At 40.5% G+C, this 14,169-nt stretch overlaps 1 protein-coding gene across 6 annotated transcripts in view; it reads left to right on the forward strand.

Annotated features, from left to right (window-relative positions):
- LOC133020903 (arginyl-tRNA--protein transferase 1) overlaps positions 1 to 14,169 on the forward strand; it is a 53,680-nt gene that overhangs the window by 16,284 nt on the left and 23,227 nt on the right. For all 6 annotated transcript variants that reach the window (XM_061087651.1, XM_061087652.1, XM_061087657.1 and 3 more), the window contains 2 exons: positions 3,822 to 3,854; positions 13,261 to 13,442. In XM_061087651.1, the coding sequence (XP_060943634.1) occupies positions 3,822 to 3,854; positions 13,261 to 13,442 (215 nt within the window). The remainder of the gene's footprint in view (positions 1 to 3,821; positions 3,855 to 13,260; positions 13,443 to 14,169) is intronic.

Consider the following 14,169-nt stretch of genomic DNA (forward strand, 5'->3'; position numbering starts at 1 on the left):
TTAATTGTACCCTAACTGTATTTGTGCCTGAGCGACTGCACCGCTACATTACACTGTCAGTCTGAGTGTTTGTGTGTGTCTGTGTGTGTGTGTGTGAGAGTGTGTGTCAGCCTGGCAGCACCGTGGTGTGTTGATGGCCAGGACCAGGTTGGGGTCAGTGTTGCCAGGCTCCAGGCGAGCGGCCTCACCCAGCCAAGCAGTGTTAACAAGGCTGCTGTGCGCTTGTTTCTCCTGGTGTGATTACCCAGAAGCCCCATGATGAGTGCCAGGTAAAGGGGGAAGAGAAGTGAGCTCCTCTTAGCTCACATCAAATTTGCCACACTTGTAGTCTACTTGTCTGATTAAATAACTCAGCATTTTACTACCAAGTCAACAGGACACTCAGTTCCACACACAGCAGCCAGTGCCGGAGCATGACTATAAATGATGTCATCTAATAAGTGCAGCTGTTGTTCTGTGGGTAAACCATTTAGTTTTCTTTCTTTTTTTAAATGCGTTTTTAAAAAAAGTTTAACTTGTGCCCTTCAGCTATTTTGCACACTGGGAGGCTTTGCTGTTGGTAATTTGTTGACTGGTAAATGTAGTAGTCACTGTAGAACTGGAGTGGAAAGTTAGACTTTACTGGCAGAGCTACACAGGTGGAGAACTTTTTCCCGTTTTTGTTCCCGCACCAGCAAAGATAATTGTCGACTAAACAGATGTAATTTCCATGTTGGTCAGTGAAAGCGTGAAAATTGCGCAAAATCCATTTCTCTTTAGCAGGTAGATGGACATATTCTTCGTCAGATAGACATAAGCTCATGAGTTAATGGGGATTACAGGACAATGTGAAAGTCGTACAAAGAATACCATCGTTTTTTTGTGTTTGACCAGCTCTGTCTATTTCCTCTTCCCCTCTACATCATGGTTTGGGCTTGAATCTCAAATAAAATGTATATTATGATTTGGCACTATACAAATAGAATTGAATTTGATCTAGAGCCTGAATGATTTAATGCCTTTCTGATAATATCGGCCGATATGAGTCTTACACAGACACATCTGTGTCACTGTTTATGTTTCCCATTATGAAAATGTATATTTTACAGATAAAAAAATGCAGCAAAGATTCCCATTTATACGTACATGAAATGTATACGTTTTCTAAATTCAAGTTGTAGCTATTTGTTGTATTCATGTTTTTTCTTTTTATTCATAGGGATGTATCATGAAGTTTATGGTTAAACTCTAAAATATTTAGCAGGAACTGGTCCTAGCTGAAATCTGAATAGCCCCTGAAGTGCCCCTGTCCTGTTTATTTATTTATTATTTTAATAAACTAGTCACTTGGTAACAAACTAGCAATAAATATGAGACATGCTTATGAAATATATTATTTAGCTATGTTGAAGAACGCACTATGCTTGAGCAAGGAACAATTTAAATATACTCAATGATAGCTATAGACCTAAGAGTAAACAAAATGTGCACCTTACTGAATCAAGAATTGAGCCTGAATGTTGGACATATAACTGGCTCCTCTGTGTAAATTGTGTTATATTAAGTCTTAGTTACATTTCTTTGTCACAAAATTTGAATAACAACATCTTATTAGTCATTGCCCCTTACATATTGCTTTAAATATAAGTATGTATATATATATATACTGTCCCTAGGTATTCAATATACTCAGCATTATCAGTATCTGCCCCCAGTAATCCTTATCAGGCAGACTAAAGTTAAATCAAGTGTAATGTCAGTGTTTTGCATCTTGTTGTAGTCTTTGCTGAAACTTTATATTTTATAGATTTTTTTATGCCTGTAACTTAACTAATATTTTATGGATTGCGTTTTTTTCCTTCTTTTATTACAAGAATCCAAGTTAAGTGAAAGTAAAATGCAGTGAAACTGTTTGGGTGTTTGCATCACAGCCAAAGGTAAAATGGAAACGACAGATGAAGGTGCATCATTCTTTAGCTCACCTCTGCCAAAACAACCTGGTGTTGGAGAAAACTTGTCTTTAGTGTCACCAACACACACATATTAGCTGCAACAGACAAATGCAGAAACACACACACTCTTTTGGATGGGTTCAGGCTACTGGCAGGGATTTTGAATAGCACCTTAGCCAGGACTGTCCCACCCAGTGAACCATGCCGTCAGCAGTCATCACTATTACTTACTGCACTTCTGGCTGTCCACAGACACACTCGCACACAAACAGGAGGATGTTGGTGCGCTTGTGGGAATTTCCAGTAACCCGTAGAGCTGCTTCGTGTACAGGAAAACTTGGATTCGTGCATTTATTGAGAGAGTCTGTGAAAGACGAGTCCTATTCAAAACACAAGCAATCATGACAGAAATTAAATCATGAGTAACAGAGAAGTTAGTTGGCGTATCCATTTTCATTGGCTTTGGTTTATTCTTGCATTCTTCAGGAAGTGGAGAGACTGGGATTGGATTGATATATTGATACTCACATTTTAATGCAAACCAGGTACTAGTCTGTTATTTATTTGCTGTCACTGACATTTTGCTTTTACTTAATTATTATACTTGAGCTGTGTCAGTCTGTAAAACTGCACTTGAATGTGGTGTACTTCCTGTTTACCCACCTCAAAGAAGGTCATTAGGTTTCTTGTTTTTCTTTCAAGAACAAGATTGCAGTAACAAAAAAATAAGTCTGAATTAAGTATGCTCAAAGTATCAGCTATCAGCATTGTTCTTTTTAATCTGGCCCGTCGAACTTGTCCAAATAATTAAAAAAAAAAAAAAAAAAATTAATTAAAAAAAAAAATATATATATATATATTTTTTTAAACTAACAATTTAGTAGCACGTACTTATAGTACTTTTTAGTTTTGCTTTATTTTTTAAGAAATCGTACTTTCTTGATTCTTCTTGTTCTGGGTTTGAACCCTCGGGGTTGAATGCACTTATTGTAAGTCGCCAGTGGTTAATATGGAATTTCGTTATATAACCTCTTAATGTAAAGGGCATATTACATAAGTTACATCCTGTCTTTTCATTATTTACACACACACACCCACACCATGTAGTCCTGTGGACCCTGTCCAGCTTATTTTTGTGGTACTTCAGTGGTTGTACAGACCCCTGTCCTGCTCATTAGACAATGAACCAAAAGCTGAAGGTTTCATAAATGAATGACACAGCTTGATTGTAGCATTTCCTTTTGAAATAGGATCGTGAAACTGTGGTGCGGCTGCATGAGGGCGAGAGAGACTGAGCAAAGCTGTCAATCACTGCTCCACTGTGGACACTGCCCACATGTCAGCCCTGATCTCATAAAAACTGTTTTCGGTCGTAAACGTGGAAGCGTGCTACGTTTGTCCTCCGGTCCTACAGGTCGGCTCGTCTGTAAACACACTGCTCTCAACCCTGGCGCTAGAAAAGAAGGAGCACAGGAAATAGTAGAGAGAATGGAAGAAAGATTTTCAGTTTCCACAGACACAAAACCCCCCAGTAATTGATATCTGATGTGCATTTGGAAGTGTGTTAAGAGATAGGCTATTTTGACATCAGTGACGCTGCTTATTTAAGCTGTCACTATGTCCTCCTGCACTGAGAGCTGGAGTTGATAGGATAAATGTTTTCATTTGTGTAAATACAATCTTCCCTCTAATGCTCCTTTGTGAATGTGGAGGCTGCATTTGATATGTGACACCTGAGTGAGAATAAAACTGGGAGCGATAAACTATGTAGGACAGCAAAGGAGACGTGTATGGTTTTCATTTATGCCTTTCTGAAAAAGTTGGTGACCCAGAGAACTAACTGTTTTTCTCTCTGTCCCCCTTCCCCCCACTCCCCGTCTCCCTCCACAGTTCCGGAGATTTCTATGTGATTCACCACTAGAGGTATGTATTTCCTTTGGCCTGTTGACAGCATAATAAAACTCTTTCTTAAGTGTCTCTTTTCAGCCCTATGCGTTACCTGTAATGATTTCCCCCAGCAAAGGGAAGGTCATCCTGAAGGAAGTTACCATCAGGGATGAGGATAATGATTTGAAAATTGTGCAGTGTTACAGTTTAAATTTGTTCCTCAAACACCCTCAAAAGTGGATAAACGTGCTCTAGCACATACCTACCCGTGCACCTTTGCTCTATCTCTTCAAGGTTCCTGCATTTGGGAAAGAGAAGGGAAGTGTTAAAGGATTCCGGGAGGTGGCTTTGTTTCATATAGAAAGGGTTTTAATTTAGCTCTGGTGAAATAAAAACAGGGTGTTTATGTAGGAAAACGGTGAAATGTGGAGTCCAGATTGCATTTTTGCCTGTGGTCTTCGGACCCAAACTTTCCTCTGGCACTTCCTGACCCAACTGCTCTTCACTGTGTGGTGTAGCACAGATTACAGGATGATCGGGCAGCTTTGTGGAAATAAATTTGGGGACATAACAGATGGCTGTTGGCCTTGTTGGCCTAAATAAGTAATTATTGCGGTTACATGTAAAGTTTGACATAAGCTTCTAGTGCATTAATACTCATACAATCTTGCTGGTATTCTATGTACAGCTTTAAAATAGATGTATGGTTATATTATGAAGGAGGCTTGTGGCACTCTGCTGACCCAAGTGAGCCCATGAGAGACTACAACAGGTGCAGCACCTCGCCTGAATGTTCCGGAAATGTTCATGTTGTTGTGAATGCAGACAAGAAGCTGCCTTCTTCATATGTGAAAGGAAAATGTCCAAACCCAGTTTTCTTGACATTTCCCGGAATTCATATCTGAAAATGGCTTCAATGGGTCAGGACAATTACACCAGCAATTAGACTCAGGATGGGCACTTATAACAGCCTCTTTAATAGGATTGAGGTCCAAGAGCGCACACAGACGGACTGACACAGAGACACACAAACACAGTGACTCTGTGCTGCCCCGTGGGCCTCCTCAGGCCCTCACTAATGAACATCATTAGTGTTTATAGGAAACAAGCTTTTATCACCTCGTCAAGGCTGGCGTCCAGGCAGGGCGAATTACACAGGTCTGCACACATACACACATGTGTGCACACGTACAGTGGCACGCCGCCTCATATCTTCCTGATTTCTCTGTCCCCTCCCTTCAGACTGGTTCATGGGGGCATATTCATTTGTTCGCTCTCCTTTCTCTCCCAACTTAGTTTTATTTCTTTCTCTGATCCCTCTCTCTCAGCCGCCTCCGAATGCTCTCCCCTTTAGAGTTACTATGCGTGGCTTTCTGAGCTACCTCTGCGTGTTGGCCTCCATCTGTCTCCAATCAGAGTGCTATTAAAATACACACAGACACTCGCCACATGGAGCTGCATACTGTGTGGTTCATCGCATCACATGTAAGCCTCTATTTATACGAATGTACGCAAATGGCATACTCTCAAATTCAACTGCAGCTAATTAGGGCCGAGGTTGTTCGACTTGCTTGTTTGTTGCATAGCTCGGCTTTACGAAAATTGCAGAGGATTCGTGCTAAAAGTCAGAGATAATTAAAATCAGCTCTCACTAAATATTTTGTTTTTCACATTTACATAAACAAGTAGACAAGTAAAACACATCTGTTCTGTCTGATAAACAGTGGCACAACATAGCCTGCAAACATGATGAGCAGCAGTCGTGCAGGTGCCTCTCGGTACACTTGACCTTGGTGAGGTCAAGAAACTCTGGGTTTTATGGGCTGTGTGGGGTTTATGCACTCATTCTGTTTCTATTTATTTTTCTTTACAGTCTTGTAATGTGTCAAACCAAGGGGCAAACACTCATTAACAGGGGTGTTCACCAGCTAGTCACCACTTTTTCCCCAGGCCATTTCTCTGAAACTCTATATATGTCATTCTATGTTTTGTCCTCTCTATGTCTCTTTCTCTTGCACAGGAAAATGTGGATGATTTTTTAGTTTGTGTAGTAACAGAGAAACGCCTCAGTAGAGAATACACCAACTGCCATACCATAACACACACCCATATGAGACATGTACAGTGGTACATGCCTCATATGGTACATGCCTCATATGTACGCCAAAGGTGATACAAGGTGCTCATGATGTGAGCTCTGCTACACACGCAGCCTGCTTCAAGCTCTGGTTCTGTGTGTATTTGAGTTTGTGTATACAAGCACATTTGTGAGTGAAATGAGGAGAATGCTAAAAATGTATTATTTGTCTATCATTACCAGAGTCATAACAACATAATTGCTACACCAGTTACAGCTACACCAAACAACTCTGTGTTGCAGATTCACAGTTTAGCAGGAAAAAAATAAACAAGTGGTAACATGCTAAACACACATTTTAGATGTTTAGTCTTCTAGAAATCTAGTCGGAGGCAAGCGCATTGAATCGAGTTTTCACTTAACGATAAGCAACTGCTGATGGAACGCTGATTTGTTCCTGGGACTTTTATCAGAAATTTCAAAAACTAGTTGGCAATAATACAATGTGCTAAAAGTCATGTAGTGTGACCTATGGGCTTAGACCTGCTCCAAAAATCAACTCATGGCAATAGTATTTGAAAATATTAATCTTATTAAAACGCTAAATAAATCAATGCGTGAGGAAAATTGATGGAAGAAAATCAAGAATGTACAAATTCATGAATTAAAAATCATATGAAATTAAAATCTGTTGTAATTAACACCATACCAAACCCCAAAAGATATTGTTTAATTCACTGATTGTTGTTATGAAATGGGATATACTCATAGCTATTTCCCAAAATCTATTCTTTAACTAATATCTGCCACATCCAAACTCTCTGAGGCACAAGCCAAACCTCTGTCCAGTCTGATCTTCCAAAGTGATGTTGAAAGCAGCTGCTCTGGTCAGATGTTGTGTGGGTTTTCATCACTTTGGATGAAATGTCGTCCTCTTTGTCCAAATCGGGGCTTTCAATCATTGTGCCTTTTCATCCACATACAGTGATGTTCTTTGATGGGTTTTATTGCAAATTAAGTCATTTCTAAGAACATGAAATTAATATGTTCAACATTTGGTTATGTTTGGAGATGTTATGACATCATGTGATAAAAAAATCGTTAATATTCATTATTATGAATTATCGTATGTAGCTTTACCTACATTTCATTACACTTACACATGTATTACATTGAAAAACCAGAGCACTAAGCTTTTTTTTTTTTTTTTTAATATTCTTTTTATTGGTTTTTAACCATTTTATAGAACAAACATTAGAAAAACAGAACAGACAACAAAACAAACAGAACAACAACAAAAATCCCACCCCAAACTAACAATGAGCACTGCAGTATATATCCTTACACACATATATACATATATCTATATACACACATACACATACCCATACATATATACATATATACACATACACATATATATATATATACACACATACATATATACACACATACATCCGTGTATACACAAACATACATACATACACAATCAGCAGGATGACAGGAGATAGACAAGGGAATAGCGTATATAAAATAAAAAGAATGAAACAAATAAAATAAAAGAGCAGTTAGTCCTCCCCTTCCAGAAAAAGAATATGAGTTATGGCTTTTGTAAGAATGAATGCACCGGTTCCCAGATCTTCCAAAACCTGACTGATTTGTGATTGAGGTCGTGGGTCAACTTCTCAATGGGGAAAAGAGCTGAAATCTGCGATATCCACATGTCGACTGTAGGGACCTGAGGGGTTGACCACCTCAGCAAAATACATTTTTTAGCCAAAAATAAAAGAATTATCAACAAAGAATTAGTGTCCGCATCAAAGAGATTGTCTGGGGTATGACTGAGGAGACAGAAAGAGGAAGTCAGCAAGAATATTTTACCCGTGACCTCCTGAATTACAGAGTGTACCCCCTTCCAGAAAGTCTGTATAAGGTCGCATGACCAAAACAAGTGAATAAATGTACCTTTATGTACTTTACATTTATAACAAAGGTTAGAGGTGTCAGGGAACATTCTCTGGAGGCGAACAGGTGTGTAATAGGTTCTAAAAAAAAATTTAAAGTTCTGTTCATGTATGGAGATTGAGGTACATTTGGGGAAAACCCCACTACAGATCTTGTCCCAGTCTATAGGGTTAAACGTCACCTCCAGGTCGCGCTCCCATACCGGCTTCAAAGAGTCATAACCTGAAGATTCAAAATAAAAAAGTGAAACATAAATCTTTGATATCAGTTTTTTGGGAGACTTAGCCAGAATTATTGTGTTTTCCAACTCTGACAGTCCCATGCGAATCTTGCCTGTCCTCAGAAGGGACCCTATGAAGTGACGAATTTGGAGATACTTATAAAAGTCTTTGTGAGGAATATTAAAATCAGCCCTGATTTGCTCAAATGGTTTAACAGAGTCGGAGTCCAACAGGTCCATAAAGTTAGATAGGCCCTTAGATGCCCACTCCATCAGACCAATACTCCTAATCTGTGCTGGTAAATCTGGATTCAGAGCCAGGGGAGATCGGAGAGAGAGGACAGGAGGAATATTCTGGTATTTCCTCACGTCTCGCCAGACTAGTAGTGTGTTATAAACAATTATGTTATTCTTGAGATGATTTAAATGATCTATATTATTGATGAATGGAAGGGAAGTAAGTTTTCTGGGATAACAAGATTGAGATTCAAGACCCAACCATAAGGAATCTTTCCTATTCAAAAACCACTCTGACATCATTTTAAGTTGTGCTGACCAATAGTATAGTTGTAGAGAAGGCAATGACAAGCCTCCGAGATCCTTTGGCTTAGTAAGAGTAGAGAACTTAACTCTTGGATGTTTATTGTTCCAGATATAGCGAGATACATGAGAATTCAGAGACTTAAAAAATGCAGAGGTCAGGTAGCACGGGAGATTTTGAAATAAATAGTTCAATCGAGGAAGAATATTAATTTGTATAGTGTTGATTCTCCTGAGGAAAGAAGTTGGTATCGAGGCCCATTTTGTCAGATCGTTCTTAACCCTTTGAATTAGAGGTGAGTAATTAGTTTCAAACAGATTATTTAAATCAGGGGTGACAAAGATACCTAAATATTTAAAACCCCTCCTGGACACTTGGAAAGGAGATTGTATAGACATATCCTGGGGGATATCAAAGGGTGTAACAACCGACTTCCCCAGGTTGATCTTATAACCCGACAGGGCACTGAATGTGGCTATTGATTTCAAAACTGCCGGAATTGATTTCTCAGGTTTATAAATATATAAAAGGACATCATCTGCAAATAAGGAAATAATGTGGTTTTCCTCACCCACCCCAATCCCAAATATATCAGGGTTAGTTCTGATGGCCTCGGCCAGAGGTTCAATAAACAGTATAAACAGTAAAGGTGACAGGGGGCACCCCTGTCTGCAACCCCTGCGCACCGGGAAGCCATCAGACATCAAACCATTTGTATTAACTGTGGTTATTGGGTCTGTATAGAAGGTTTTAATCATGTTAATGAAATTAGAGCCCAGGCCGAATTTTGCTAACACCGGAAACAGAAAAGACCATTCAACCCGGTCGAAAGCCTTTTCGGCATCAAGGGAGACTATAAGTGCTGGATTTTTGTGTGCGTTAAGATATTGAACAATATTAAGAACGCGACGTACATTGTCTGTGCCATATCTTGATTTTACAAACCCCGCTTGATCTGGGTTTATTATTTTCGGAAGGATGTTTTCCAATCTCCGAGCCAGTACCTTTGCCATAATTTTGTAGTCCACATTGAGGAGACTAATAGGCCTAAATGATGAACAATCTAAAGGGTTTTTATCTTTTTTTAGAAGTAAACTAATGGAAGCGTATCTCCAGGAGGGGGGCATGCCATCTCTCAAGATACCATTAACGGCAGGCATAAAAATTGTGCGGATCTCTGGCCAGAATTTCTTAAAAAATTCCAGTGGAAACCCGTCGGGGCCTGGACACTTCCCATTTGGCATAGACTGAATTGCAGCCCAGACCTCCTCTGGAGCACTAAGCTTTAAGTATTTGTGAGATTCTGAAAAAAAATATATCAGTAGGATCTTCAATTTTTTTACAGAATGAGTATTTCTGGTTCAGTTAAAGTCTAGCCTAATGTCTTTCTACGCCGGCTGAAACAAACATGCCGTATATCACCTTCCCACTTTGTCAAGTTAAGCACTCTACTCACATGGGCCTGTATTTAGGCCATATGAGAGCGATTTGGGGCTGCAGGGGAAGATCTGGGCTGGTTTGATGTGCTCCAGAGAATGTTTAGATTGTTGTCACAGTGGCAAGGACACAACCATTAGGCTGTCGTCTGAGGTGATGCATGGGTCACTCAGACAAGATCAGCCTTGAACATTCTATGAACTTCTAGACAATCATACACATTCATTCATTCAGCCAATACTTTTATTGTAACAGCAGTCGCATTCCTATTGTGAGCAAGCATGTACACTTGAGGTGCGTAAGAAAAATCTCCCTCTCTTACAAGTACGGATCACCTCGTGCTCTTTCCTTTTACTTACAACTTCTAAATGACGCCAAGGGGCCTCTGACAAAGCCCCCAGTGTTTCTGGGGGGGACTGGTGCCAAGAAATAACAGGCTGCCTGCTTACACAGACTGACTGACAGTTTCCCCCTAACACACACACACACACATAGAGTGCAGTGCTCCAGATGTGGAGCCTGTCACCCTTCAAGAGTTACCCCCCACCCCCAAAAAATAGCCATTCATTTTTATTTTTGATTCGTCCCTCCTTTTAGTCTGCCAGCCAAGTCACTTACAGCTAATGTGCACTAAACCCACATCATCTCTGGCTCATACCATACCTCAATAAGCCACAGCATTAAAACAGCTTGGTGTGTATGTGTGAGCTGTTTTGAAAGAGTTGAATCACTTATTTTTTATTTCGAAACTTATAAAAAACCTTATTTGGTAGCCTCAACTATTTTCTATGGCCTCATCGGTTGACTAAGGAAAACAAAATGTCTGTTTTAATGTTGTGGCTGTTTTAATGTTGTCCTGTGATATGAGTACCGTATAGGCCAGATGTGGGGACCCTTTTACCTATCAAGAGTCATTAAAATTTTTACAACATCCTTTTGGGACTATACTGCTTTATCAAACCCATATATTACACTGATCTCTCTTATTGTGATAGCTGGAATTGCTTTTCTATGGCGTCTGATGTCAGATGGTAGTGATGGTAATGCTATTGGCTGCTGGTTTTCTAACTTTGCAAGAGTCTTTTTTTGAAAGGAACTGCTCATACCAGACAGTCGGATATTCAAAATCCTCAGGAACATATATATAGTTCATAGAACTCCAGAAGGAGACTGTTGAACTTAGCTTTGAGCTCATCATTCCTCTGCAGCGTGAATTTGTGTTATAGATCGACAGACACATATAGTTCCACATTAAACAATTTAGAAAATGTTTAATTCTTTGTTGACATTTCATGTCCTGAAAACTCTTACCAAATGCCTGAAGGAGTTTTGCAAACTCATCAGCATATTCAGACGTCATAGCAGCCCTTTGTTCTTTCACAGTAGGAAAATACAGTGTTACCTTTCTCCAGTTGTACTTGACACAGCACGCAGTGTTTGCAAAGAAAGCAGTTCCTCCCTCATATGAAACCTGGCAGTGACCCCATGCACAAAAATGGTTAGTTGAACAGTTTATTCTTTTGTTTCATCACTGGCCAGAGAGAAAACCCTCCCAGCACTACATTGTTTCTGTCAAAAAGCTGTTTGTTGCTCACATGAATTCCACCAAAGAGCGTTAACTTTATCCAAACACATTTGTTTCTTTTGCATCTATGTTTTGAGATTGGCCTTTTTCATCATTGGGAGTTTGTACTGTAAAACAAGACACAATGGGTTGTCATTTACCTAACCCAGAAATTGCTTGTTCATTTGTCTTGGAAAGTGCAACTTTCCACATCTGCTTTTATTTCCTTGACAGCTACATGTACTGTATGTTGCGTTCGCCCTGACTGTGACTTGAGAGGCATACAGCTGGAAGGGACCACCCTGAAGGACGCGTTAGCCTGCATGTGTTATTTTTCTTTTATTGCAGAAAAAAATGTAATTGCTGTCATAAATTATTTTTTGTATTTCTCAGTTGCTTTTTTGGTTATATGATTTGACTCGTGGGCCAGATCAAACTGTCTTGCAGGCTGAACATGGCTCAGAGGCCGTATGTTGCCCGCCCCTAATTTAGATGGTATAATCATCCCTTCAAACCAAATTACCCACACGCATTAAAAAAATAAATGGACTCTAGTTTTCATTGTGGCAGACAGGTTATAACACCTGGGTGTCCAAAGGCCTGAGCTTGAGGGAAATAGTTTTATTTTTATTACTAGCTCTGCTTAAGAAAAACTTACAAAGTGCTAAGGAGGAATGTGGCACACAGTCAACTCATTGGTGATGTTCAGTTCTCTGGGGTCGTGGAGTTGTGCTGTGTGTGTGTTTCTCTGTGTGTGTCTGTGTGTGTGAGAGTCTCATTTCTGTTTGGTCAGAATATGGGCCCAGTGTACGTACTGGGTAGCCGAGCTAGTCCTCTCACTGTTGTGATAACTAGCAGGACCTGATCTATTTAACTGGGTCCAGATGAATGTTTGCAAAGGAGAAGGATCCAGTTACACACACACAGACACATACACACACATACGCAAACACGACCCAAGACCCTGGCTTAATGTGACTTTTAACCCTAACCCCAAGCCTCCCGTCTTAACCCTCTGTGATAAAAGGAGTCCAGCCACTTGATTGAAAAACCCAGCATGTGGATTCATATGAGAAACTCAATGTGTGTCAAGCACTTAACTGTTTTATTAACGGGGCCGACTTAAGCATGCGGGTGTATACCGACACCCACATTCTTTCATGCCACATGGAGAGACAGGAGACAGACGCATGCAGGAGAAAGCTTGGTAATACTTCAGCACCGCCTGGCGAAATGGATTTTGCTCATGCAGGGTCTTTTATTAAAAACTCTTCCCCTGGAGTGTTTCTGTGGCCAATTCCCTCTACCCCCAACTCCACCGACTCCTGCTCTCGCTCCACATTTGGGAGCCATTAGCAGGCTGAACGTGAGGCTACTGTACACCCCCACACATAAAGCGTGAGGCCTGACTGAGAAAAGCCCGGGCTATAATACACCGCCGTGCAGGTGTGTGTGTGTATATAAGACGGTGAAAGTTGATCTGTACAAGAAAGTGAAAACAGCCCTCTTCCATACATATTCTCATTCCACAATGATTTTTATGCTTTACATACAACCTGTATTGACGCAAGAGGACCATTATTGTTTTGACCAGTGACCACCTTCTCTTACTGTTTTTCTCTCTTTGCCTCTCTCCAGGCAGAGTACTCTCCTGATGGGCCTGAGGTTGGCTACGGCTCCTTCCACCAGCAATACTGGCTGGACGGACGCCTTGTGGCTGTGGGGGTGATTGATATCTTGCCCACCTGCGTGTCCTCTGTGTACCTGTACTACCACCCAGACTCTGCCTCACTGTCTCTGGGCTCCTACTCTGCTCTCAGGTTGGTTTCTCGAACACAGACGAGCCACATCGTCCCTTCGCTCTTGTTTCGAAAGCTTTCTGATTTTTGTTTTCAGTTTAATAGATGATGATAAAGATGAGTAGTAGCCTCCTCTGGCCCCTTCCAGCTTTTTTGTCAGATGTGACCCAGATTGTGATGTATGAGGCAGTAAAGCCTTAGCACTATCTGAATCATTCACAGTAATAATACTCTGTCTTAAGGGTAATTATTTGTCAGAAGCAACATGTAGCTCCTTTCAGGAGGGAAACTGCTGTGCTTGTCATTGTTGATCGCTCCCTTCTTTTCTAATTTTCTAATTTCTTTGTTCTTACTTTTCTTCCTCCTCCCTTCTCATTCCCTCACATTTGCCCTCCCCATAACCTGCTCTCCCCCAGACTCTTGATCTTTTCAGCTCCTCCCAAACTTTATCTTTGCTTAGAACTGTATACTATAAGTGCCATAATACTCGAGGTTGGGAAACATACCTCCTTCCCTCGCACTTGATTGTTTGAGGCAGTGGTCTGTTTGTGGTTCAGCTGACGACAGTTCTCTGTGCCAAGATGAAATAAGAGAACACACACGTACATTGCAGGCGCATATATCTGGTGTTTCCTGTAAAAAAAAAGTAACCCAATGATGTGAGAAAGGCTTTTAAAGATGTTTCAGCACAGATGTGCGCGACTGAGCGATCTCTGCTTGAAACTGGTGTGCACAGGTATTAGTGGTC

Source organism: Limanda limanda, chromosome 15 (assembly GCF_963576545.1).
Source record: "Limanda limanda chromosome 15, fLimLim1.1, whole genome shotgun sequence".
Lineage (NCBI taxonomy): Eukaryota > Metazoa > Chordata > Actinopteri > Pleuronectiformes > Pleuronectidae > Limanda > Limanda limanda.